The 27,872-nt window shown below is 40.1% G+C and overlaps 2 protein-coding genes across 3 annotated transcripts; both read left to right on the top strand.

Annotated features, from left to right (window-relative positions):
- Positions 1–332: 332 nt before the first annotated feature.
- LOC133746573 (low affinity sulfate transporter 3) lies at positions 333–5,065 on the top strand. 2 transcript variants are annotated; one of them, XM_062174742.1, is made up of 12 exons: positions 336–735; positions 818–866; positions 966–1,173; positions 1,264–1,441; positions 1,528–1,593; positions 1,692–1,922; positions 2,022–2,148; positions 2,480–2,766; positions 3,970–4,163; positions 4,263–4,351; positions 4,609–4,685; positions 4,776–5,065. In XM_062174742.1, exons 1-12 carry the CDS (start codon positions 424–426, stop codon positions 4,929–4,931), a joined length of 1,974 nt encoding a protein of 657 aa, XP_062030726.1. In that variant the 5' UTR covers positions 336–423; the 3' UTR covers positions 4,932–5,065. The 2 variants fall into 2 exon arrangements, 1 of the variants encoding a protein (XP_062030726.1); XR_009864235.1 differs by lacking the exons at positions 4,263–4,351; positions 4,609–4,685; positions 4,776–5,065 and adding an exon at positions 3,409–3,504 and having other exon boundaries at positions 333–735; positions 3,970–4,097.
- Positions 5,066–10,978: 5,913 nt separating this feature from the next.
- LOC133706947 (uncharacterized) lies at positions 10,979–15,547 on the top strand. Its single transcript, XM_062132496.1, has 3 exons — positions 10,979–11,138; positions 11,476–11,611; positions 15,264–15,547. Exons 1-2 carry the CDS (start codon positions 11,046–11,048, stop codon positions 11,608–11,610), a joined length of 228 nt encoding a protein of 75 aa, XP_061988480.1. The 5' UTR covers positions 10,979–11,045; the 3' UTR covers position 11,611; positions 15,264–15,547.
- The last annotated feature ends 12,325 nt before the right edge of the window (positions 15,548–27,872 follow it).

Below are 27,872 nucleotides of genomic sequence, written 5' to 3'. Positions count from 1 at the left end.
GATCTGAAGTCAAGGATTATGAATGAGAAGCAATTCACTCAAACTTTCTGTCTTTCTGAGATCAATGTCGACCAAAAAAACCAAAAAAAAAAAAAGAAGAACGGTATGAGATCATGAACTGTACATCATCCATATGCAATGATTTCTATTATTTTCTAGGATTGTGTCAGATCACACTTGAGGAACACTATTTAGTAGAAGAGTAATACTAGGTGAACCACCTTTGTGGGTACCACCTGCATTCCACTTTATGTGTCACAGGTGATTCTATATATATATATATATATTTAATGATCACATTAATTTATATTTAATTACATACATCTCTGTCATGTGTTTGGTACAAAACTAGCACTCGAGGAGCTACATAACTTGTCACTTGTGATCAGAGTTCACCCAAACACTTCAAACCACCACCACCATATGGGTTCAGTCCATACTGATCAGACCACCTTCACTGCAGTGGAGCTCCAGCAGCTTCATCATCAGGACCTAACCAATCAAAGGGTTGAGAGGGCTCAGTGGGTGCTCAAATCTCCTGAGCCACCAGGTCCTTGGCAGCAACTCCTTCATTCAATTAAAGCCAATGTTTTTCCTCAAAGAAAGAAATACTCAGCTGTTTCATTCTTCAAGAGTCTATTTCCAATTCTTAGCTGGGGAAGGAATTACAAGACTTCAAAGTTTAAAAATGACTTAATGGCTGGTTTAACTCTTGCTAGCCTTAGTATTCCTCAGGTAGTTAACTCTCATCTTTAGTTTATTCCACTTGGAAAAGCTTTATAATATTTCCTCCCAATAATATTATCTTTCCTGACAGAGTATTGGGTATGCTAATCTAGCAAAACTCGATCCTCAGTATGGCCTATGTAAGTTGTTTGATATGAATCTTCAAACTATATGTTCATTAGTTCTCTTATATTAATATTTTCCTTTTTTTTTTTACATTTGGGGTATCATTGATTTAGACACAAGCATTGTTCCACCTTTGGTTTATTCTCTAATGGGGAGTTCAAGAGAGCTAGCTATTGGACCAGTAGCAGTGGTTTCCATGCTGCTGTCCTCCTTGCTTCAGAAAATTGAAGATCCTATTGTGAATCCTGTTGCTTACACAAATCTTGCGTTCACTGTGACCTTATTTGCTGGAATTTTCCAAGCTGCATTCGGAATTTTCAGGTTTGTTTTGATTTGCTTAATTAGAACTTTTCTTCATCACTGACCCTTTTCTTCATCACAAATAGACCTCTCTGTTGCACTTTATTACAGGTTGGGGTTTATTGTGGATTTTCTTTCACATGCTGCCATTGTTGGGTTCATGGCTGGTGCAGCCATTGTCATTGGTCTTCAACAACTGAAAGGTCTACTTGGGATCAGTAAATTCACCACCAACACAGATGTGGTCTCAGTCTTAGAGTCTGTTTTCAAGTCAATTATTCATGAACCAGTAAGTTGAATAAAGGTTCTAGCAAAAATGAATGATAAAAAACAGGGTAATTCATATTCATAACAAAAATTGTTCTTCCATGGCAGTGGTACCCTTTGAATATTGTCCTCGGTTGTGCATTCCTTATTTTCCTCCTAATTGCCAGGTTTATTGTAAGTAACAAAATTCTAAGTTTACAATTTACCATTTCTTCAATGCTTTCTGTTTCATTTTGAACCTTCAAAAGTTAATTTTTCTCATGGATTTGCAGGGCAAAAAGAATAAAAACCTCTTCTGGTTGCCAGCTATTGCACCCCTTATATCAGTTGTATTATCAACTCTGATAGTATATTTCACAAAAGCTGATAGGCATGGAGTGAAGATAGTCAAACACATTAAAGAGGGTCTAAATCCAAGTTCAGCTCATCAGCTACAACTCACAGGTCCACATGTTGGACAAGCAGCCAAAGCAGGACTGATTTCTGCAATTATTGCTCTTGCTGTAAGTTTGGCATTGCTTTTTTCTCTGATAATTTTTTTCTTATTGATTAGTTTTATGTTTTTAATGGTAATTAATTTAAATTTTTAATTAATTAATTAGGAGGCCATTGCTGTTGGTAGATCTTTTGCTTCCATCAAAGGGCACCACCTTGATGGGAACAAGGAAATGATAGCCATGGGCTGCATGAACATTGCCGGATCTTTAACTTCATGCTATGTTGCTACTGGTAAGTCAGTTTGGTAAGTTCTCATATCAAATTATATAAATGTTCTCGTGCACGCTAAAACAGTCTTGACATGTTATATTGTCAAATTTCTTCGACCACATATTAGATATTTTTTTAAAAAGTAGATATCATATTACAGATGAGACACTTTGACATATTACGTTTTCACAATGTCAACGCCGTTCATTAGATAAATTCTTGTTTGAATGTCTACTCCAGATCGATAGTCTTGCAGGAGAGCTATACTCTTCATTCTACTACTTGTCTTTGATGCAGTTTGAGAAGTGCTGCTAATTGTTAAACTGTGATTGATGGGTTTTGACTTCTGCAGGTTCATTTTCAAGAACTGCTGTAAATTTTAGTGCAGGGTGTCAAACTGCGGTATCAAACATAGTAATGGCGCTCACTGTTATTGTATCACTAGAATTGCTTACTAGGCTCTTGTACTTTACTCCCACTGCTATCCTTGCTTCGATCATCCTATCAGCTCTGCCTGGACTTATTGATATTAATGAAGCTTACCACATTTGGAAGGTTGACAAATTAGATTTCCTTGCTTGCATTGGTGCATTCTTAGGGGTCTTGTTTGCATCAGTAGAGATTGGTCTTCTTGCTGCGGTAATCTTCTATCGTTGTACATTTGTGTATATATACGAGCTATCATATCACCGATTGTTTTTCTATTGAGGCACAATTTGACATGTTATGTTGTTATACCATATCTAAACTATCAATCGAGTAGAATTTTATTCAATATCTCGTCTAGATTTAGAGTCTGATAACATAAAGTATCAGATATCTAGTAAGAAAGTATATCAAGTTTACCTGCTTGGAGGGGAAGGTAACTTAATTGAGTTTATCAAAATTTCAATGGTAGATGTGGAGACCAATGGTTGACTTTCTGATACTTAAAGCTCAACAGCGAAAACTCAGTAGTGATGGATGTGATTAGAGATTAGAGTGGTGGGCGCCTATATTTAGTGTGTTTGGCCCACCGAAGGACCAACATATGTGGAAGACTCAGGTCCCTTAGGGTTGTTCACTTTTGCAGATTATATAGGCCGGCTAAAGCATATTGCGACTTATCGTGTGGACAAAATGCTAGGCATGTAGCATATATTAGCTTTATATATATATGAATCCCATTGAAACTTTTGTGACTACAACAGCCAATTACATGGAATATGTGTGTGTGTGTGTTCCTATACATGAGATCTCATGAGATATTTATTGAAAAGTAATAAACACTTCTTTTTGCAGTATATGGATTTTCCTTTTCCCAGTTGACACTGCCGCACTTGAGTGTTCTGCATTGCATGTAATCTTGACCACTTAGGCATGTGACTGTGTTGAGATGTAAGAACCTGCAGTTGCTATAGACATATAGAATCATAGATATGTCTACTGAATCCAAACCTCCCATATTAGATACATTGTAGCAGTATACAGATAAAGTCTCCCATTTTACTTGGCCATTAGTAGCACTGAAATTGTGCTTGATGCTTCTTTCAGTATTATAATGAACCCACTAGATAATGGAGCTATTTCAAGCATGGGATGATTCTGATGTAGCCTATCAAATGTACCAGAAGATTCTTATTTTTTTCTTTGTTTGACAATAATATTAGAACTCCTAAAAAAAATCATTTTGGACTCATATTTATCATTTGAAATGATAAAATATGCAATTTGAAATTAACAATGGGTGCTTTAATTTATGATCTATCTTCCAATTGAATCAAGCACAAGTATTCACTAGGAATATATGGTCCTAGATCATATCTTTGATTGCAAGTTTTTTTTTTTTTTAATGGTTTGCAGGTAAGCATCTCTTTTGCAAAAATATTGATAAATTCTCTTAGGCCTGGAATAGAAGAACTAGGGAGACTTCCAAGATCAGACATCTTTTGCAACATGAGTCAGTATCCAATGGCCATCAAAACTCCAAGCATCTTGATAATTGGCATCAACTCTTCTCTGCTTTGTTTTGCAAATGCTAACTCTGTGAGAGAAAGGTATACATGATCAGTCTAATTAAGTACGTAATTGGATGTCAAGGGTGAAATATCTTGAGAACTTAATAATTAATGCACTGAGGCTATGTTTTGTTTTAGGGTAATGAAGTGGGTGACAAAAGAAGAGGATGAAACTGAAGAGAAAGAAAAGGGAAGAAATATTCAACATGTAATCCTTGACATGTCCAGTAAGTTCAGTTCATTTATATTTTTAATTAATGTTGTTTTCACGGTCCATTTTTCTTGTATTTAACTCCGCGACTAGGTGTGCGCGACTTTTATCAAAAATGCATGTAATCTACAATGTTGTATCAAAATGTGACCTCTCTAGCATTACTTGATTATGCGACCAAGGAAAAAAGTATCATAAATACTTTCTGTGCCGGTCGGCACATATTAGATCATAAGTTTTATCAAATTGCTAACGTAAACTTGCTCGTGACAGATGTGTTGAACGTAGACACTTCAGGAATTCTTGCATTAGAAGAAATACAGAAGAAGTTGCTTTCACATGGCATAGAAGTAAGGCATCGATCGATCAGTTTCAAATATAAGAGTTTGATGCACATTTAGTTTGGTTTCTGAGATTTATCTGTCTGTGTTTGATTGCAGATAGCTGTGGCCAACCCAAGATGGCAAGTGATTCATAGACTAAAGTTGGCAAAATTGGTAGATAAAATTGGAGAACAGCGAATCTTCTTGACTGTTAGTGAAGCTGTGGATGCTTGCCTCATAAATTCTAAAGGCGCTGGAGTGAGCAGTTGTTGATCATGATTTAGAAGAACATGTCTTATTGGCTATTAGTTTATGCTGAATTATGATCAGAAATCTCTAATAATTTGCACAGCCTATTCGCTGTGACTAAGAATTAGGGAAGTTAATTAAATAGATGTTTAAGTGAAGGTTTTGTTTTGTTTTTTTTTCTTTCTTCTTTAAAAAAAGAGGATCAAAGGGTTTCTGTTTAAGTGAAGGTTTTTTTTTTTTTACACTCTGGACGACAATGTAACTCCCCACCCCACCCCATCCCTGATGTCAGTGAGATTTGAACCCGTGACCTCCACAGTGTTAGTTAGGCTAGCTAACCAACAGACCACGGCTCACCGACATGTTTAAGTGAAGGTTGTTGTTGTGGTTTTTTGTTTTTTCATCTTTTTTTTTTTTTTCTTTTTTTTTCCTCATAAAGATAGATGCAATAGAACTTGGCGTTTTCAGCTTTTGGAGTTGGACCAAGTGGTGGAAGAGAGTGAAGAATTGGGTTAGAATCAAATAAAATAAATGAATTAAAATTAAGTTAACGTCAAAGGTTTGAGCTTCTACAACGTAACCAAAAAATGTTTTCTTCCTTCTTAAAGAGATATACATAGAGATATTGATGCAATCAAAGCTATAATAGAAAAAGGTAGACAAAAGAATGAGAGATACTGATGCAATGAAAGCCACTAGAAATATGTTAATCGGCCGGAGTCCACAAACCAGTGGTCTTGTTCTGTTTTTATTTATTTTTTTATTTTTATTTTTTTTTCCGACGAAGGATCTAACATGGGTCTAACCCAATTTTTCATCATTCCTCATGACTTGAGATAACCCCAACTAAGGATGTCAATTTTACTCGCATGGTAGGAATTACACATAATGATCGGCCTACAATAAATAGAAGTTATTTTTTGATCAATTTTTAGCTAGCGGTCATAATAACATTTGAAAAGAAAGAAAAAAGAAAAAAAGGATACAGATGCCGAAACATAAAGATAAACAGTTAAACTTACAACCTAATACTTCCTGCGACATCCCTATTCTCAGAAAATAGATGCTATGGAAGCTTCAAAAAGAGACCAAAGAGAGCACAGCCCATGCGAGATAATCTTGGGTGATAGGAGACCATGACTTCCCTGATTTAGATTTTGCGCTGCTAACTTGTTTGTGATCATTTTCTTCGCAATATTAGTGGGTACGTGCTCTTCGTTCGTTCTTTTGTATATTAGTTTTATCTCTAAAATTTATCATCTAATAATTGTTTTTTAATGCTTAGTTATTAGGGTCTGAACTCACCATATTATCAAACAAGCTAGCAAGGGTTTTCACATCGCGTAGCCTCAACAGTTTCGGTCATGAGTGTATTCATAATGCTTCATTTGATGACTCTCAATCGTACACAAATTATATATTAATAAATACCACGCTGTTTCGTCAATCTCATTTTCAGCGTTTGAACTCTACAATCCCTAATGGAGATACAAAGAATGAATAAATATGAAACCCTAGATTCATGAAACAAATACGAATAGACACCCTAGATTCATAAAAAGAATGGAATACCTCTTCATCATTTCTCTTAGCCGCCATTATTCTTCAGGAGCGAGAGCAGAAGAAAATGAGAATTTTCATTTTCGGTGAGATAAGCCAGAAATTTGGAAGGATTTTTTTTTTTTGTCAACAAAAAGAAAAGAAAAATCGAAAACTTTAAGGAGAGAAGTTGTTTCCAGGTAAGTTACGTGTTGCTGGAAAGGAATTATTGATTAAATCTCATCCGGTAAGTTTCAGATGAGCTGAGCTAATATGATGAAATTGAAAGAAATTCTGACGCAATCAGAAAGTAATCCGGGTTTACAAGCTATAAATCGTAATTCACCAAAAAATAATGTAATTCACCAAAGAAATAAAAGAAAACTCTTAATTTTGATTGATAAAAGATAAAAAAAAATACAGTCTATAGCTATTTAATTAATAAATGACGCTCTCTCGAGAGAGAGAGCTAGCCCAAGGTCGCAACCGGTCTTATTTAGCGGCGGCGGCGATGCAAACTCCCTGCCTCTCAGCAGAGGGGTTTCCCATCTACGTGGTGGCTCTGAATTTTGGATTTGGAAGGGTGGTGACACCTCTCTTACTCCTTCTCTCCTTGGTGGTGACAGCAACTGGATTCGACGCCCCTTGAATCTATGCCTGGATCAGTCTTGTCTTCTTGATCGACCGGAGCCTCTGATGGCGGTCAACTTGGCTGCAACGGTGCGGGTTTCTTCGTCCTCAATCTTGTTGGCTGGGTTAGGTGATGTGGGATGGGGACTCGGTGATGGCTGTGTTGAGCATGTCAATTTGGTTGTGGATGACAACGTCGGTGGCGCAAGGGTTTCCTCTTCGGCGGTAAAGGATGTAGCCAGGCACGATGGTGATCGAGCTCTCTCTCATTTGCCAGAATTGTTTTTCTCATGTTGGGCCGAAGTCTCGGTGGCGGTGACAAAGATTTTTGCGGTGGTAATGGGAAAGGTTGTAGTGGAGGTGGTGAAGGTGGCGCTGCTGAGGGGGGCGGCTGCTTGGCGACTATGGAGGCTAGGGTTTGCTTTTGAGTCCCAAAATTTTGGGCCTAGGGTGGACTTTGGATTATAGCTGGGCTCTTAGGGCTCGATTTTGGAGGGTGGGCTCCCTGTGGGTTGCTTGGGATTCTTGTTAGGTTGGGGCTCTTCAGCTTGGGCTGTTCTGATGAATGAAGACGGAGTGGATGGTGACATGCACTTCATCCTCTACTCCAAATATTATTTGATTTTTGATCTTGGGCACAAAGACCAGTAGCTCTGAGGGTTTTTTTATTCCTGTTTCGGAGTTTTTAGGTTTTTGTTTGAAATAATGGTGCGTAGACTTTCTAAAAGGTGGGTGTACTGAGGGTATATTGGGTTCTTGTTCTTGTTTTAGAATAGGAGTCTCAGGGTACTCTGAGAAACAATTCTTTTTGTTGACCCCATAGGGGTGTTTCGTTTTTGTACTACTTGCTGAATCTATATAATGGGCTGACCTCCTTTGATCAAAAAAAAAAAAAAAAGATTGCTTATATATGAGAAAAGAAACCCTAGGGCGACAAACAAGGAATCGTAAAAGCTCACAGGTTAAAATAAAACAAATCCAAAACGAACTAGAAAACTTTAAATGCTGAAAAAATAGTAAAATGACCTCGAAAGCCAGAAAAAACCCACACGTTGTGGCAACGTGACAGGTTTTGTTTCTGGCGCCATTCCTTTCTCGGAAAGATATAGCAATTACCATCCTGACACCGAACGCCAAAATTGCAACAAACCGATTTTTCCTTTTTCACGATCAAGCTGCTCTTCGATTCTGGTTAACATCCGTTCTACATCAAATTCGCATTATAAATGTGATGAATAGAGTATCACAAACATTGCTCAGAACTGCGGTAGAAATTGAGAGTATCTTCAACAGATTCTCTATAAAACTCTTATTATATGAACTAAGAAGTTAAAATCTTTATAATTTTTCTTTCGTAATTCTTACAGCTTTCCTATCAAATTCTCTATAATTTCAAAAATGTAATTAAATAATTGATGATTGAAATAAATATATTTTGAAGAGATGAGAGAATAAAAAGTAAAAGCATCCTAAAACATAATTCCCTATATTTTTTTTATGGGTAGAACAGTTAATTGTATTAAAAAAAACAACTAAAAGGTCGAAACTGTACATATACCAATACATGAACACATACATGCAACCTACATTGGTATACAACAAATCCTTGAACAATAAAGCTCCAAAATCTATACCTAAACAAAGCACTTCGCATTCAAATAAAAAATATAGGCTGTTACCTACTTTCACTAGCACGCAATTGTGGAAGTAAACATAGATAACACTTACTTCTAAAAAAAACTCATAGAATAACTTCAGCTAGAATAGACTAGACAAACTAGACTAAAATAAAACGCTACCAAACTATGACAAAATAGATCGGGACGAAGCCCACTAGCTACCACCAGATTAATAGTGGAGATTTTTTTTTTTTTGAAAGGGGAATAGTGGAGATTTATAAAACAAACACAAATTAAAAGGGCAACAGCCCAATGTGGCCCAAAAGGAAAGTCATAGCCCAAAGCCATAGCCCAACAAGGCTAACCTAGCCCAACTCCCATCTCCACCTTCCTACAAGTCAGTCGCACGAACACCGACTGTGTCCACTGCCGCCACCAATCCAAAAATGTGGTCGTTTGTTGCACCCCATCGACGCCACCACCTAAGAAACAAGAACGAACCTGGGGTACCAAGCAGACCTAAACACGACCGGATTTGGGTAATCTAGGGCACCAAGCTACCGTCTTAATGCCGATAAATGAATGCAGACATGCAACCTACATTGGTACACAACTATTTGTTGAACAATAAAGCTCCAAAGTCTATACCTAAACGTACAAAGCACTTTACCTTCAAAGAAAAAATATAGGTTGTTACCTATTTTCGCCTAGTACGCAGTTGTGGAAGTAAACATAGATAACACTTCTAAGAAGACTAATAGAATAACTTCAACTAGAATAGACTAGACAAACTAGACTAAAATAAATGGAACACTACCAAACTAGGGAAAAATAGACTAGGACGAAGCTTACTAGCTACCACCAGATTAATAGTGGAGATTTATTGAAAATAAAACAAACACAAATTAAAACGGCAGCAACCCAATGTCGCCCAAAAGGAAGTCATAGTCCAAAGCTCAAAGCCCAACAAGGCTGACTCAACTTAACTCCCATCTTTACCCTCCTACAAGTCAGTCGCACGAACACCGACCGCGTCCACCGCCGCCACCAATCCAGAAACGTCGTCGCCTATTGCACGCCATCAACGCCACCACCTAAGAAACAAGAACGAACCTGGGGTACCAAGCAGACCTAAACCCGACCGAATTTGGGTTATCCAGGGCACCAAGCCACCGTCTTGACGTCGACATCGCCTTATGGTACAGATTTAGATCGAGATCCAACCCCTCCCAATCCTCCAAACACCGTCCCTGGAACCTATACTGCTATCTCCATTGTCTCCAAAGAGTTCCGAACAAGAATCGGCGTCGCCCGTCCATTGCCAGTCCTTCGATTCCAACAATCCTATAGAGCCACACCTGCGCACTGAAAACAATCACCCGTCCGACAGCAACACCTCAACATCGACGAGGCCAGAGGCCGACACTAATGCCGGGGCTGCTGGACGAGCGCTGCATGAATAACGATGGACATCGGAAAGAAACTGGGCATATAGGGTTAGAAGAAGAGTTTTGAAAGATGTGTTGTATGTTAAAATTGCTTGATATTAAAGATAATTCCCTATAATTTTAGAGTTTGCTGTAAATATAAGGAAATTTTTTTTTTTAATCAAATAAGGAATTAGGCGATAGGAGCTCCTTAATGGCAAATGATGTAAGGCATAAATCCCACCCTCGATCTCGAAAGAGAGGGGTTTGCCACACTCTGGGAACCGACATGTTTTCTCTCTCTTCACTTTCTCTAAAGTAGAATTAGGTATAAGGAAGCTGTTGGAGCAAAAAAAACAAAAAACAAAAATGCATTTTTTTTCCCTAAAATTAAGAAAAACAAGATATAAGGAAATTGTTAGAGTTACTCTTAGAAAACAACTACGAAATAACTAATTAGTGCATTTGATCGCCAAGACTGTTTAGTCGAGTCATCTAGTGGATAAATCTTTGATGGTCAAAATGGTGGCTGCTGAGTGAGTTACCACTTCGAGGCCAGGAGCAACTTGGGTATGATCTCTCTCCAAGGGATGTTTTTTACAAGCTGGGGTTCGAATCAGAGACCTCCTATTACCAGGAGAAGCCGTGCAGCGTAGCATGCTTCCACGAGACCAACCCCATTAGATTAGTGGCATAAATCTTTCATTCGTAAGAGGTTAAGAGAGATTTTTTCGTCCATCAGTTTTGTTGCAAAAAAAACATAAAAAAATAAAAAAATTGAGGATACGACACCGTTTCCAGTTAGTGTACGGTGCGAGCGTCAAACGATAACGATAAAAGCATCCGACGAAGACCAAACCCTCCTCTCTTTGGAAAATCTGACCGGAAAAAAAAAAGGCAGAAGGGAAAATCTCAGAACAATAATGGGAGCAGAAGCCGAAGTCCACGAAAACAGAGAAGCCGAGAACCCCAGTTCGATGACGATGGCCCAATTCCTCGCCTGGAAACGCCAGAAGGTCCCTCTTCTCTCAACTTTTCTCTCTCTCGCTCTCTCTAGATCCCTAGGCTCCTACGGTTTCTCTTCGTTTTCCTCAAATTCCTTATCTTTCTGCTATTAGTAATCTCAGTATTAACATCTCCATAATTCTGTGACCAAATTTCACGCCTTTTTCATGTAGATAGTCCAAACTGAGATTGAATTATATACAATAGTCTAATTTCATTAATTTTACTTCGTAGCTTTGAATGTGCATTGTTCTTTGCTTTACTTTTTGTTGTCTGAGCTGCCGGAATTAAACGAAATCTGTGTTTACAAAGTTGAATGATATCGGATTTGTATATGTGTTTATGCAGGATGATGATGCATCTGCCAGAAGAGCTGAAGCAGCGAGGAAACGGGCGGAGGACATAGCTGCTGGGACAGTGCAAATGAATGGCCGAGAGCTTTTCGCGCACGAACCTTGGGTTTTTGACAACACTCTTTATTGAGGTTAGTTTTTGTGATGAGATTGAAATCGGTTTTCTTTTTTTGTGGAATGCTTACTTTTATTGGCTGCTTTTGAATGGAAGTAGAATAGTGGGGAACTCAGAACCAAGTCGAGATAATAAGGATCAATCTTTTGTCCTGATGTAGTAGGCTGTTTTCCTGGAATTCAACTGAGAAAGGGTAGACTAAGAAGTTATGAAATAAATATTGTTCGTTCTTGTAATTTTTCAATACTTACCAGATAATCTTTAAGAGCTGATTAGGAAATTCTATGTACCGAAAGTATAGCAAGCTATTGGGCTCAAAGCCAGCCAACCAAATCAGAATTCAGACAAACCAAGGAAACTGAAAATAGAATCAGGAAAAAATAACGCTAAAACATGAGTATGAGTATCTCCAACACTGAACCACTGAACTCCTATTAGCATATTTACAAAATGAAACATCTGCTGCTCTGTTTTGTGCCACTTCCGTGATATCTACCAGTACAAATGGTAGATCAAATCCTAGACAAACTTCATGCTGGAGGATTTTATGGACAACTGTTTTTTTTTTTATGGAGGTAGACCTATTGTTCTTGCTTTTTCAAACAGTCTGACCTATCTACATTCTATCTCGTCCACTTCTGCTGCTTCTGCACAGGATAGCGTACATTTATCTGTAGTTTACTTGGTGAAAAAGCATAAAACACTATTTTCCCCCTGTATGATTTTGTGTTATTTTAAATCATGGTGCACTTCCCTTCTAATCTATCAAATGTTCAAAGCCAAGAGGCAATAGTGTGTTAATCTTCTTATTTGATAGCGAAGAATGTGAAACCAACTGTCAGGATTTCTTAATGATCTTGAGCCAAGGGAATCAATCTGGATAATAGATGGTCTTTTTATAAAAAAATTTCTTTCCGTTTTAGATCCATATTTATACATGAAAATCTACTGACACACTATAGAACTTTCTTCGTAGAAACTGTTCGGGTAAATAGTTTTAATCTTAAAAATCAAGGATAAAAGGATATTATAGAGTTCGTATTTAATGACAGATTACTTATAACATTGAGAAAAAGCATGATTCATTAGGAAAAAGGGAAAAAAACAAATGCCTCTACTAAGTTGATTACTAGAACAAAAACATCCAGAAAGCCTGTGAAGTATGATGGTGGATAATAATTGAAAGTTTGACTGATCATTAGTTGGCCATAAAGCTTAGGAATTGCAGGATTCATCTCTTGCCAAAGTTGAAGTTGGTCAAACTGATTATCTAGTATTACTCGGAAGGAAATTCTGTCTCTAAGCTTGCTTCAAGCAGCCGAAGATGGGGGTCTAGAGGTAGGTCCATTTCATTATAGATTGGGTTATAGCAACCATTTATAACTTCCCTGAAACAGTGAAACCATTAGAAAACTTCGATCAGATGGAAGTTTTTCATCAACAGCTATTGTCTCATGAAGTAGAAAAAACCTTGGACAAAAAGGAACAAAAACTTCTTGATCATTGGAATTGGTTGAATTCCTTTGTCGCTTGCTAGGTTTCTGCAGTGATCAGAAGACAAAAGGATAGGTTCATCAGGCAAATAATACAATGTCTTTGAAACTCTTGCACATAATGAAGCCTTTGCAAAACATTGGGAATTAGTGCAATATAGTATTGAAGAATCAATAGTTCAATACCCTAGATGATTCTCCTGGTTCATGTCCTTGGGCAGATGTGGCACGGCGTTTGCAGGCATGTTTTTCTGGCTTTCCTTGCTAAAATAGTATTTTCAGAAAATAGTTATCTACAAGATGTATACAGAAGAAGGCAAAAGGAGACAGAAAAAAAATTAATTAATTAAAAAAAAAAGAGAGAAAAAAACAAAGTATTTGCAGGTTGTTCCTCCCTTGAGCATAACAGGAATGTTATTTTCAGTTCTGGGGTTTTATCAGAGGACCACCACGCAAACTGTGGCCGTTAATTTTCATCCAATGGTCATTATAGACTAAGTATGTCTTTGTTATATGCAACAGGGGAGAATTCACTTATTTTACAAATACGGATAGCAATATATATGACTTTGAAGTTCCTTGGTGACAATGTTCTGATCTTGATAAGTTTCTTGATGATAAGATATAGGGTAAGAAGAAAGTTTTAGACAACCTGAGAATTGCCATCACTTGGAGTAGTATTAACACCCACAGTCAACTCTTCAAGTTGAACAGGTGGAAACCTACAAAAAGGATCTAATAAGAGCATGAACATGAAATATTGAATGTATCTTCACTAGTTGATAACTCTGCCTATCAATTTTATTATATTAGGTGTGTTTTCTTAGTGAAACATCATGTTGTGTTTTCTGAGGGAAACATCATGTACCTAGGAAGCATAGAAGGCGTTGGCACCATTGAGTTAGCCGCAACATTAGGTACTATCTGAACATGAGTAGGCTGTTGGTGTTGACCCTCTACTTCCTCAGGCCTAAAGGAAGAATAATAGGAAGGAAGACTGAAATGAGATCAAGCATAAATGTAGTGGTATGTATTCCAATATTTAAGAAAATTAAATCAAGAAACTGAGTAATTGTAATTCTGTAGCTAGCTGCAATGGCACTAGAATCTTGGTTAGAATGGTGTGGATGAAGCACAGAACGCATCACCTGAGCTTGGTTGATTTGCCCATCATGCAAAGGTTGGGCCCTAAAATTTGAAATTTTTGATTGAACTATAGTACATGTGTTCAGTATTATAGAATAAAGTACTATCTTTGAGAGTGGCACCAATAAGGAATTTATGGTCACCCACTTTTGGATTTATTATTAAGGGCCTGAATTAATTGCATGTAATTTAAGTGTTTTAATTTCAACCCTTGATATTAAATCCAAGGATTGGTGATCACAAAATTCATGTTCACTGGTGACCAAGTGAACACCGTTGCTATATGTGATATTGAAGGAAAATGGAACAATCTCAATATAGTACTACCTTTCAACCATTGAAGATTCAAGAACCTGAGTGGATGGGGTGAACTCTGCCTCACTGCCTCTCTGATGCTGTAGAGGCCTAAATGCCAAAGACATAGCATTAACTTTTTGCAGCAGTATAGTGTATATTGACATTTGTTGGGGGTTAAACTATGTTATAAGACAAGACATTTTTTTGGGTTTAAAATTGCATCCCTGCCTTAATATGGTAATGACAATTAAATGAAAATTTTCACGATTAAACCAAGTATAAAGGATCAGAAAAAGTAAAGACCAAAAGTAGATCAGATACCTAGAAAGTTCTGCAGGTCCTTGGGCATTCCATAACAGGACTGGGCTCAGTTGTGGTTGATTCAATAACTGTGGAGGTCCTTGCGGCCTAAGTCAGAGATATATGTGAGTTAACAATGTGCTTATAACCATGACTCTTTGTTTACCTATATACTGTTTAAGTTGTGTACCTTAAGTGTGCAGCTCCATTTGGTAGACGATTGGTCCATCTTAGGTGAAATACTCCATTAACTGCTCTAATTTCATTTAGTTGGGACCTAAATTCATAATCACATTAAAAATAAGCTTGTCAGTGTATAAGTATACTGAAAGTGACCAAATTACTATACTCAACTTTCAAATGACTTTGATACTCATATATTTCTGACGAACAAGGTATTAACGCATACTGACACATCTTTTCATGACACAGCATTATAAAAGTAGCAAGCACAAAACCAAGGTGGTGGTGAATCTGTGAGGTCAAGTACCCTGATGGAGTCGGTAAGTTATAAGGAGCATTGAATTGTTGGGGATGGAGAGTTGCTTGCTGTTGGTGAATCATTGCTGGTCCTTGATTTACAAATCCTGCTGTCATGTTCTGCTAATAGCATACAAATTTCCTATTGTCAAACTGCTTGTCAATGCAACTGATTGATTTACAGTATAGTATTTGTTACTTATTGAAAGGAGAATCCATCTTTATTTGCATGGAAAGATTGAGATGGTGGTATATACAATATTTAGTGTGAAGAATCAGCCACATAATTCAAATGAGTCGATGAAGCTTACAGTTTGCTCAAGTGGAGGGTTTGGTAGATCGCTATATGGAGTGAAAGCTGACATTGTGATGTTCTCCCTGGAGCTTGATCGGTTCGCTAAGAGCCTAAGACTGGTGATTAATATAAAAAATGAGTTAATTTTAAAATAGCAAATAACCAATGAGTAATCGGGTTTGAGCTTTTGTGATTCTTGGTAGACTGTAGTTTAATAAAGACACAGAAACTTAATGGACAGTCACTTTTGAGAAGAAAAGAACAGAAGAAGAAAAAAAAAAACAAGGCTAAATTTGGGATAAGATATTGATGGTACCAATGGAAAACTAAGCAAGTTCATTCGTTGAAGTCACTAAGTCAATACTATTCACTGCTTTTTGCCTTTCAATTCCACCATTTAGGTCACCGGGTCAGACACTGTTCACAAAATGTCACTTTGGGTCAATTTTGTGACCTACAAACTGACATTCGGTGACTTTTTGTGAACAGTATCTGATCCAATGACTTAGATGGTGGAAATGAAAGGCAAAAAGCAGTGAATGGGTCAATACTAGTGACCTCAACGGGTGAACTTGCTCCTAGGGGAATCATTTAACTTGCTCAGGAAGAAGAAAAAGTTGAGTAGTGCAGCTCAGACACAACCTAGAGCAGACTGGGGGGGGGGGGGGGGAAAGTGAATGGAATCTATCTGCTTAGAACCTATCAAAATCCTGAAGTGATAATACCAGAACTTTCTTGCCAAAAGAAATAATACCAGAACTTGGCTCTGCTGCACTCCCATTTGGGTCACTTTCATTAACTGACCTACCTCATGAAAAATAATGCAACTCAAAACTAGAGGACTGAAAACATTAAGGTCAGGGAAGTTGACCAATTAAGACTGAATTTTAGAAACTGACACAAACTTTCTGCTATTTACTTTACTTCTACATTAGCAAGCAGAGAATTGATGGACCTGAAATCATTCAAAGGGACGGCAAAAGGCAAAAGCCGTAAACAAAGAGATAAGAGATCCAATTGTTAAAGACAATAAGCATGTTAAGACTAATTCAAATTTACAAAAATCAGCCCTTGAAAAATCACGGGTAGCAATTTTTGTCACTTAAATTCACTACTACTGTGATATCAATGATGCAGCGGTTAAAATTGGTGTAGAAATCCATAGTGAAAAGTGCTCGTATATGAATTCAAAATGATTTCTTGATTTGTTGGGAGATTCATGTGAATTACCTTGGGATTAATTTATGCTTCACGGTGTAGAGATCCTGCATGTAATAGAAATTTACGTCTGAGAACGCAGATGTAAGGAAATTTAAGCCTGAGAACTAGCAGTTGGCGACTTGAAGAAAGAAGTTGGAAATGAATGAGACTAAGAAATAAGAGGAAAGTAGATAAAAGTGTATGTATACCTCGAGTTGGTCGAGGAAGGAAGGCAACAAATGCATGACATGCAGCAGCTTATTTATAGCTTGGTGAAAAAGGTAAAAAAATCTATTATGAAAAAGATAAATCATGTTAGAGTTAAATTTGAAATGTGAAAATGAAAAAAGTAAAAAAGATTTTGATGGTGTTTCTTCCACAATCTTGTTCACCTAGTCGATTCGATTTTTTACTCAATTATGCTCAACTGTTATATATTCAACGATGTAGAATAATCAAGCAATTAAACTAATTCAACTATCTTATCATTCTCCGGCCATCCTTAGATTTGAATAAACTAAAAGTTGAGCACAAACGAGTTATTATACTCCTCGATCAACTGTTAAGCCCAGTTGGCATAGCTCATGTTATGTAAAAAGTTGCTTAACTTATAAATTAATTAGCAAAATGTGTTTGGTAAAATTTAATAAAGCAACTTATTTCAAAAGTTACGCCATTAAGCTGCTGCAAGTTAGTAAAAAGCAGCTTTCATAAACTAAAAGCTACAGCTGCTTACTATTTAAGCTAAACTATCCCAAAATGGGCCTTAGTATGTCAGTACTGTACTATTAATTGTCACTGCAGATTAACAGTAATAACATACTAAAGCCCTACTAATTACTTGTTTTGGATGGAGCTACGGCCACCCTACTAATTACTCACTTAATCTCACAGTCATTTTAAACTTGTAAACTTTCGACTTCTCCTCTGAATATACTAGGCTACTATCTTTTTATTTTATTTTTTAATCTTAATGTTAAATTTAGAGACCAAATGTTCAAAATATGATACATGTAGAAGGGATCATAGATTTTCTTAATTTATATAAAAAAATAAAGGCCTCTCATCCTCGAGCCAAATATCATCTTCTTTTTTTTGAGTTGAAAAAGGTCATCCATTATGCAATTCAGCAAGCAGTACAATGATGACTTGCTTATAAAGGCAGTCAGAAAAAGCCATCACATAGATTACACATCCAAGTACACCCACAAACGAGCATACAACTACGCACACCCACCTTTTAGAATTAAGTGCAAAAACAAGAGAAAAAACTACCCAAGAAAGAATAAAGTAGCCAAGAAGCAGTTCAAACCCTCATCGATCTCTCTCACTCAAACAGAAATTGAAACATCAGATATGTCCTCAGAAGAGTAGCGACATCTTCAGCTAGAACAGTATTAGATGCCTCCACCTTTGGATCACGCGCTGCTGATGGTAGCGAAGAGAGTGGTTCTTCTGGAGAAGATGGCGCGAGGTCTGATGGTAATCCTGAGACTCCGACGCCGACAAGTAAAGCTGAGAAAAGAAAGATGGGTTCTCATTAGCTTGTGGAGAAACGCCGCCGCGGTGATCGTGTTTCGGGGTCCTCCTCTCAGGCCGGACAAGATTAGGATATGTTAATATGAAACTTTTAATGTAATTGCTTTCCTTTGTATTGTGATGGATGTTTGTCCGCTAATTCCCTTGGGATTGTGGCGGAAATATTTTTGCACGTCAATGAAACATGAAAGGGATTAAGATTGGCCCGTTAAATGCATATATATCGCCCTTGTCCTGAGGAGCAAATGTGTTGGCTTGGCCAGACTTGATATATTTGACATGTTTTTATGTTTTTTTTTTTTTTTTTTTTTTTTGTGCATGTGTGGGACAATGGTTTGAATAATTCCTCGTTTCATTGACGACTGGGCGGACCCAGCTTCTTACAAAAATATGTACCCGTAGGGTAGCTTTTCTTAGCTAAACTTTGCAAAAATTAGCTAAGTGAAGATGCTCGTGGGCATGTTACGGCGCTACTTATAGTAGTAGCGGAGATGTTGAGTGTTCCACGGGTGAGTGGATGTGACGCCCTCCTTGTTTTTCAAGTAAAATGTGCTGGGGCTCACTACATCTATGATTTGGTAAGGTCCCTCCCAAGTTGGGCGAAGTGCTTTTGACGGTGGTATGACTTCTTTCATGACCCAATCGCCGAGTTGTAGATTTCTGGCCTTTACACGATTGCTGTAAAAACGCGACACTTGCTACTTGTTTTGCAAGTTATGCAGGTGGGCTTTGTCTCGTCTTTCCTCGAATAGGTCCTTGTTGAGATTGACGCCGGCAACGTTTGTTGTGGTGTCATGTCCGTCAACCCTAGCTGTTGGTTGGGTTACCTCAATGGGGAGGACTGCTTCTGTGCCAAACATCATGCAAAATGGGGTTTCACCGTTGGCTGATGTTGGTGTTGTCCGGATAGCCCAAAGAACTTCCGAGAGTTTTTCAGCCCATAGGCCTTTCTTGTCTTCCAATTTCTTTTTTTAGCAGCTTCTTGATGATTTTGTTGGCGGATTCCACCTGGCCATTGGTCTGGGGGTGTGCCACCGAAGCGAAACGCATCTTGATGCCTAGTTTGGCGGTGAAGCTGATGAGTTCTTCGTTGTTGAATTGCGTTCCGTTATCGGTAATGGTTATATCGGGCACTCCATATCGACAGTAGATATTTTTCCATAAGAAATGATGGACCTTGGCGGTGGTGATGGCCGTTAATGGTTCAGCCTCGATCCATTTGCTGTCGTAATCGATGGCTACGATTATGTATTTGAACTGACTTTTGGCGGTTGGGAGTTTTCCGACAATGTCCAGCCCTCACATGGAGTGAATCTAGGGTGTGATAATGATGGATAACGGTTCTGCTGGTGCATGCGGAAGGTCTGCGTACTGCTGGCATTTGTGACATGCTCTTGATGTTTCTTTGGCGTCATCTCCCAATGTCAGCCAGAAATATCCTTGACGCATGGTGCGGTTGGCTAATGATCTAGCTCCTGAGTGATTACCGCACTCTCCAGCGTGTATTTTTGCTAGGACCTGTTTTCCCTTTTCTGGCGTTAGGCACTTTAAGTTGGGATGTGTGAACCCTTGGCAGTAGAGTTTGCCATTTTGAATATTGTAACGTGTTGCCCTTCGCACCAGTCGTCTCGCTTCGACTTTGTCGGATGGCAATGTGCCGTCACTTTTGTAGTTGAGTATCTCATCCATCCAATTTGGGCCTACCTCGATGGTGTAGACTTCCACCAGAGTTTTAGTGATGCTAGGCTTATCGAGGGTCTCCACCCTAGTATCGGCGGGACTTTGATGTGGCTGAGTTGTTGCCAAGCGTGCCAGGGAGTCGGCTTGTGCATTCTTTTGGCAGGGTATTTGCGTGATGTTGAAGAAACTGAACCTGCCGAGCAGTGTCTTGGCGTACCCTAGATATGCCGCCAGTTGTTTGTCTTTGACCTGAAAAATGTCGTTGACTTGATTGACCACCAGCTGTGAGTTACTGAAGATGTTGACACTTTCTGCTCCACAATCGATGGCCAGCAATAACCCTGCGATAAGTGCCTCGTACTCCGCCATATTGTTGGAGGCTTTGAAGTTAAACTTTAGGGCGTACTCTACGTTAAGTTCCCCTGGCCCGGTGAGGATTATAGCGGCGCCGTAAGCCTTGGAGCATGTGGAACCGTCTACATAGAGATCCCACTGTGATTGCGTCTTTGCCTGTGTGGCTTCAGGGTGCTGAATGCTGTCCTCTGACATTACATCGGTGGTATGTTCCGGCTGTGGTTTCGTTAACTCTGCTATGAAATCAGCAACAGCCTGTCCCCTGATGGCGGTTCTTGGTTTGTAATCGATGTTGAACTCGCTGAGTTCTATTGCCTATTTGCTAAGGCATCCTAAATGTTCCGGACTTTGGAGAACTTGCTTTAGCGGTTGATTTGTGAGAACATGGATTGTATGTTCTTGGAAATATTGACGAACCTTCTGGTGGCCATTATGAGTGTTAGCGCCAGTTGCTCAAGTGGCGAGTACCTTGTTTCCGCTCCATTCATGCCTCTACCGGCATAGAATACCGGCAATTCTTCTGTTGCCTCCCTGCGGACAATTGCGCAACTGATGGCAGACTTCGACACTGCTAGGTAGATGTATAGTGTTTCGCCCGGTATCGGAGTTGAGAGTAGCAGAACAGAGGCCAAATATTCCTTGAGGTTTTGAAACGCCGCTTCACAATCAGGCGTCCAATGTACCACTTTGCAATGGGACCGCTTCATTGCCTTGAAGAAGGGTAGGCATTTGTCGGTTAGCCTGGAGATGAACCGGGAAAGAGCCGTTAACTTTCCCTACAGACTCTGTACCTCAACTTTTTTCTCTAGAGATTTCATGTTTATGACTGTCTGTACTTTGTCGGGGTTAGCCTCTATTCCCCGCTCACTGACTATATACCTGAGGAACTTGCTGGCGGTTACGCCAAAGAAATATTTCTCCGAATTCAGGCGCATTCCATATGCTAGCAATATGGCAAAGATGATGCGGAGGTTGGCCACATGACCGCTAGCTTTTACGCTTTTGACAAGCATGTTGTCGACATATACCTCAATGATCTTACCCAAGTGTTCTGCAAACATTGCGTTCATCAATCGTTGGTATGTGGCTCCGGCATTCTTGAGGCCAAAGGGCATGACATTGTAGCAATATAAACCTTTGTCGGTGGTGAATGTTGTGCACTCCTGGTTGTCGGGGTGCATCTTTATCTGGTTGTAGCCAGAAAAAGCATCCATCATACTGAGTAGCTCATGTCTTGCTGTTGCGTCAACCAATTGGTCAATGCGAGGTAGCGGGAAGCTATCCTTGGGGCATGCCTTGTTCAAACCTTTGAAGTCGACACACATCCGCCACTTTCCGTTAGGTTTCTTTACCATTACCATGTTGGTGATCCATTGTGGATAATGAACCTGACGAATGAAGTCTATGTCGCACAACTTGGTTACCTCTTCCCTGATGGCCCGATATCTTTCTTCGTCAAATTCCCGTCGCTTCTGCTTGACGGGGTAAAAGGCTGGCTTGATGCTGAGCTTATGTTGAATTATGTCGGGAGAGATTCCTGGCATGTCAGCGTACGACCATGCAAAGACTGCGGCGTTTTCCTTGAGAAACTGGGTGAGTTCAGCTGCTATCTCCGGGGAGAGTTGGGCTCCGATCCGAACAGTTCTCTCTGGGTGCTCATCGGAGATGCTTACAGTGTGGAGCGACGTCTCTGGGTTGACGGGCTCCTTTTTGTAGTATTTTTCCTCGTCATCTCTGGGGTCATCAATTTTGTCCGTCAACTGTGGTGTATTGGCTACCGTTAAAATTTCATGGCGGCCTCTTGACCTTGACACTGTTGTTGAGTAACACTCTCGTGCTATTGATTGGCTTCCCCTGACAGACCCAGTGTCGTTGGGTGTTGGGAACTTCATGAGTAGCATGTATCCTGCAATGATGCATTTGAGTTTGTTGAGAGCTGGGCGATCGATAATGGCGTTGTATGAGCTGAAGTAGTCTACCACAATGAATTCAGTATGTATTTCCGCCGTACAGGGGACTGTTCCAACCAACAAGAGCATATAATCTGACCCTAGAGGTTGGGTCACGTCGCCGGAGAAACTAAGTAGCGGCTCGTGATCTTGCAGAAGTTTGTTGTTGCGCTGCAGTTGCTTGTAACAGCCGTTGAATATGACGTTGATAGCGGACCCGCTATCTATCAGTACCCTTCCTACGGACCACTTGTCGAGGACTGCATCTATCAGAAATGGGTCGTTATGAGGTGAGTGAATACGTCGCTCCTCCTCCTCGGAGAAAGTGATTGGTTCCCAACCAGTTTTGACCATTTTGGCTGACCGGTCATAGCGGATATTGAATACCTTTTTTGGGTGGTTAGCGCGCTCATAACGCTTTCTTGCTCTGTGTGATAAGCTGGCTATGAAAGCACCACCATCAATGGTGCTAATCCGCCGCATTGGCTCGATGTTGGCGACAACCAGAGGTGGTTGTCGGACCTTATACTGCTCCAGCTTTCCGTCGCGGTATAATGACTCAATTGCAGTCTTGAGTGCGTTGCAATCGTTGGTGTTGTGACCACTATCCTCATAGGGTTTGCACCATTTGCCGGTGTTTCTAGGTTTTCCTACTCTGGGGTATTTTCTTAGGGGTGGTGGTGGGATTTGATCTTTGCACTGATCATATATTTCTTCATATGACGCCGTTAAGACTGTAAAGACCTCAAATTTTTGAGCATTTGTGGCGGGCTTATTGTGGCGGTTGTCGCTTTGTTGCGGCGATCATTATGAAAAGATCTGTTGCCCTTGTTATGATACTGTTGATCCTTTTGCCGCTTGTCCTGGTAATTACCCTGCTGCCATTCCCTTTTTTTGTCATTGGGCGGTGTGGTTATGTTTAGAGTGGTGGTGGCGTTTCCTTGTTGGAATGTGGCGGGTTGGGGGTTTTTAAGTGGAGTTTGTGGTGGTGGTAGTGTGGCACCATAGGTGCTGTATTCAGCTTGGGCATGTAGGACTGCCTCATTCATGATGTAGTCATAGGTGGCGTTTGGACAATTACCGTTGAGGTGATATAGAAAACTTGCCTTGTGGTGTCCCTGCTTGAAGGCCGCCAGCGCCATTATTTTGTCAAGATCCCGACATCTCGATGTGGCGGTCCTCCACCTTGTGACAAATGATTTTAATGACTCATCAATACCTTGGTTGATGCTGAATAGTTGGCTGGAGTTGTGGTAACCGTCCGTCATGAGGATGAATCTTGACAGAAATGCGTTTGACAGAGCTGAGAATTAGTCCAGAGAACCTGGTGGGCATTCGAAAAACCAACTCATTGCCTCGCCATCCAACGTTTCGCTAAATAGGTGACAAAGTGTTGCGTCATCAAATCCCTTGTTATTTGTCACCTTCTTGAAAGTGTCCATGTGCACGAATGGATCTGTTGAGCCGCCAAATTAGGCTATCTTGGGCGTTTTGGCGTATGTGGGCCTGACGATTTGCAAAATTCTGGCGGTAAATGGACCAGGTCGTGCCGCAAAGAGTGGATTCTGCGCTAGTGGTAGAGTGCCAGCCTCAGCTCTGAGTAACCTTTCCTCTAGCTCCCGCATTTTTTCCAGTATCAAGGCGGTGGCGTCGACAGTCGGTCGTTGGGTTGGTGCCACTAACTGTTGTCGTGGTGCAAGCATGTTTCCGGTTCCTCTTTGTTGACCGGCACTGAATGAGTTATCATATTGCGGTTGTGAGTCTGCTACCTACTCTTGTGCCAACTACAGTGGTGGTGTAGGTTCTAATCCCGCTAGTTCAGCTGGGTTTAGAGCGACACCCATTGGGATTACCAGTATCGGTGCTGCTCTTGTCCTTGTGCTTGGACTAAGCCTTGCGCTTTGGGAGTGCTCACTCTGGGTTGGTCGTGCACTCGTTCCCAGTGCTTTCTTCAGCTCGTCAAATTTTGACAATAGCGTCGCCACCTGGTTTTGAGCTTCCGCCTTCTCTCTCCGCTCCTTTTCCCGCTCTCTGTTTGCGTTGTGCAAGTCTACCAAGGCTATCTCTAACATGGCAGCAAGATCCCGGCCTTGTGTCTGACGGCTTGTGCCAGTTTGGTTTTCCACGACAGATTGTGTTGGGAGTACCTCGGGGGTGTTGAGATTTTGACCGTCTACGTTAATTGGTATGGTAAATAACTCACGGTTGACGGTTGATGGGTTGGTAGGGTTGGGCTGAGGGTTGGCAGTCTGATCTGCTTGGCCCCCGACGCCCTCGCCGCTTCCGCTTGCCATGGTAGGTTAATGGGAAATGACTCTTAGTTCAAAGGTTCCCACAGACGGCGCCAATGTTAATGCTCAGAATACCGCCATATGATGTAGGTTTCCGATAACGTGGACAGGGGGGTCCAATCTTCCGATATGTACGTATATAGTTCGTGAAGTCCCGCTAATCTGTCAAGAGAAATAAAACGGTGTCAAGAGGGGAGACTGCGGTTGGTGGTCTTCACTCCTCCGATGCTAAAGTTAAACGATGTACTTGTATTGACAAATGTAGCGGTAAATAGCTATTGAATGCGTAGTTAATGAAGAGAGAGAAGTGGACATTTTATAGGTGACATAGTGAGTTACCTCAGTCTTGTTTTCGATATGGGACTGATACACTTCAGTTTGCTGAGTTTTGGTCCTTTCCGCAGAGACAACTTTGGGTGGCGCGTGTTGGCGCGTCAAGGCATGTTTCGGCCTGAAGTTGGCTTGCCGGTGGAGGTTGTCTTGCTGTGTGTCCAGGGGTTACACTTTTGAAGTCACTCCGACAAGGTGACATGGTCAAGTCTAAGTGCTGATTATGGCCGGCAAGTGCTATGTATGTACAGAGGCATAGTTTGAGCCACTACCTTGATTAAAGTCTCTTTTCCTGCTGCATTAAGAATCTTAGCCTTCCAGCTGACTAGCTTTTTTTGTAAGTTTTTCTTTGATATACCCAAAAATGGCTGTCTTCGATCTTCCAACACGCATAGGGAGCCCCGGATACCTGTCATGCTCAGTGACACATTTAACTTCCAAGATGGATGCTAAATCATGTTGTTGAGCTTGCTGAACATTGTTATTGAAAGCTACACTGCTTTTTTCAAAATTTACCTTCTGACTCGACGCTTTCTCATAAACAATTAATAATCTTCTGTATTGCCTGCATTCCTTAACAGTTGCTGTGACAAACAAAATGCTATCATCAGCAAAAAAGAGATGGTGGAGTGTAGGAGCTTGGGAACACATGGTAAGGCCCTGAATTGAGTTGCTGTGGACCGCTTGAGTGATCAGAGATGATAGACCCTCACCGTATAGAATAAAGAGGTAAGGTGATAATGGATCACCTTGCCTAATGCCTCTAGATGGGATAATCTATTCTGAAGGCTCACCATGTATTAGAATAGCATACTTCACAGACATGACACAAAGCATGATTGTTTCAACCCATTGAGGAGCAAAACCAAGTTTTAGTAAAATGGCTTTCACAAAACTCCATTCCAAGTGATCATAAGCCTTGCTTATATCCAGTTTAAGAGAAAAGAAACTTGTTTCCTGCTGCTTCAGTTTATGCATAAAATGGGCTGCTTCCGTAGCGACCAAGGTATTGTCTAAAATGAGGCGCTCCGGCACATATGCACTTTGCAAAGGAGAGATAATATCCTGGAGCAGAAGTTTTAATCTATTGGCAACTACCTTTGAGCTAATGCGACAAAAGACATTGCACAAGGCTATAGATCTGAAATGTGTGGCATCCTTGGATTCTGAATTTTTGGGATCAAATACAGGTGAGTGAAGTTAGCTTCCAACCATAATTCACCCTTCTCCATGAAATTCTTCCCTACAATACAAACATCCTGTCCAAAAATATGCCAATATTTTTTAAAGAAGAAAGGTGACATACCATCTGGGCCAGGGCTTTTTTGGGGATGCATTTGAAACAGTGCACTTCTAATCTCATCAACAGAATAGCTTTGTAACAGGCTTGCATTCGTTTGATCAGTGACCTTATTTGGCGTAGCATTCAACACTTCTTATAGGGCACTGTCATCTATGCCTCCAGTTGTAAAAATCTGCTGAAAATAAGTATGTAAGAGCTAATGAATAATCTGTGGATCAGTTTGCCACTCAGCCTGGTCATCATAAGACCCTTTATCATATTTCGACTTCTACGATTGCTAGCTCTCCTATGGAAATAGGCTAAGTTTCTATCGCCCTCCTTTAACCATAATGCCCTAGACCGTTGCCTCCAGTACTTGTCGTGATTAGTGAGAAGTTGATTGTAGCGTACATGAAGTGTTTTTTGTTCCTCATACAAAGGAGAGGAGTGTGGCTGTCCCATCAGGTCCCATAACTTCTCTTGAACTACCCTCATCTCGACTTTCTTTTTATCAAAGTCCGAGACATGCCACTACATGCATCAAACTCCTTCCTGTGCAAGCAAAATTATGCCCTAGCTGCCTTAGAGCATTGCCGGTTGTAGGACTTGACCATTCTTGCTAGATTATAGCATCACATTTTGGCCTTCCCCACCAACATTCTTCAAAAAGAAACCGTCTTACCATTCTTTTTTGAAACAGCCTTTCAGGCCTAACTTCAATCAATAACGGGCAATGATCAAAGTCAGAGGGATCAAGAGTGATAACTCTGCTCATTCGGAAACGATGACGCCATTGTGATGTCTAGAACCCTCTATCAAGTCTTTCTTTTGTATACCGGTTATACCAAGTATACCTACTTCCTACATATCCCATGTCAATAAGACCACATCTAGCCATAGTGTTTCGAAATTTCGCCATGGCTGCCATTGCACGAGGCACTCCCCCTGTTTTATCATCATGACACATAATTTCATTAAAGTCCCCTACCATTAGCCAGGGAAGTGAACATGGTTGTGCAGCCAAAGTTTCAATTAGTCTCCAAGTCCAGTCTCTACCTCCCCTAGCAGCCACACCATAAATGTCGGTGAAGTGCCACAGATCAGTCCCTGATTTGCCTATTATAGCGTCAATATGGTTTGTTGAGTATGTGCGCAAATCCACATGCGTGTCATCATTCCAGAATAGCGCCAAGCCTTAAGAGGCTTCCTCATGAGGCACACAAAAGCCTCCCTTAAATCGCAGCTGTTTTTCAATGAGTCAATCAAACCCTTCTTTGCTAGGGTTTCTGAGAGAAAAATAAGTGTTGGCATCTTTGCATGCACCAGATCAATTAGAGCACGCTGAGTTTCGTAGTTAACGATGCCTCTGCAGTTCCACACGAGGACGTTTCCTTGTAACATGTCGGCAAAGCACGATCAGACTTAGGGTTTAGGTGGTCGCACAGTCGTTGGCAGCCTTAGGTTTTTTTTTTTTTGAACTCTTTTGTTCTTTGTTTAATGTTTAAATCTAAGTATGAGTGTAATGAAAAGAAAGAAAAAATAAAATAATTTTTTTTTAGAAGAAAACTAAAATAATTTATAGCCATTAGATTTTGGAAGAATAAGATGGTTTTTTTTTTTCAAGAATTACATGACATGATT

This window comes from Rosa rugosa, chromosome 4 (assembly GCF_958449725.1).
Source record: "Rosa rugosa chromosome 4, drRosRugo1.1, whole genome shotgun sequence".
NCBI lineage: Eukaryota > Viridiplantae > Streptophyta > Magnoliopsida > Rosales > Rosaceae > Rosa > Rosa rugosa.
The sequence above is the reverse complement of the archived record's forward strand: the minus strand, read 5'-3'. Positions and strand labels throughout refer to the sequence as shown.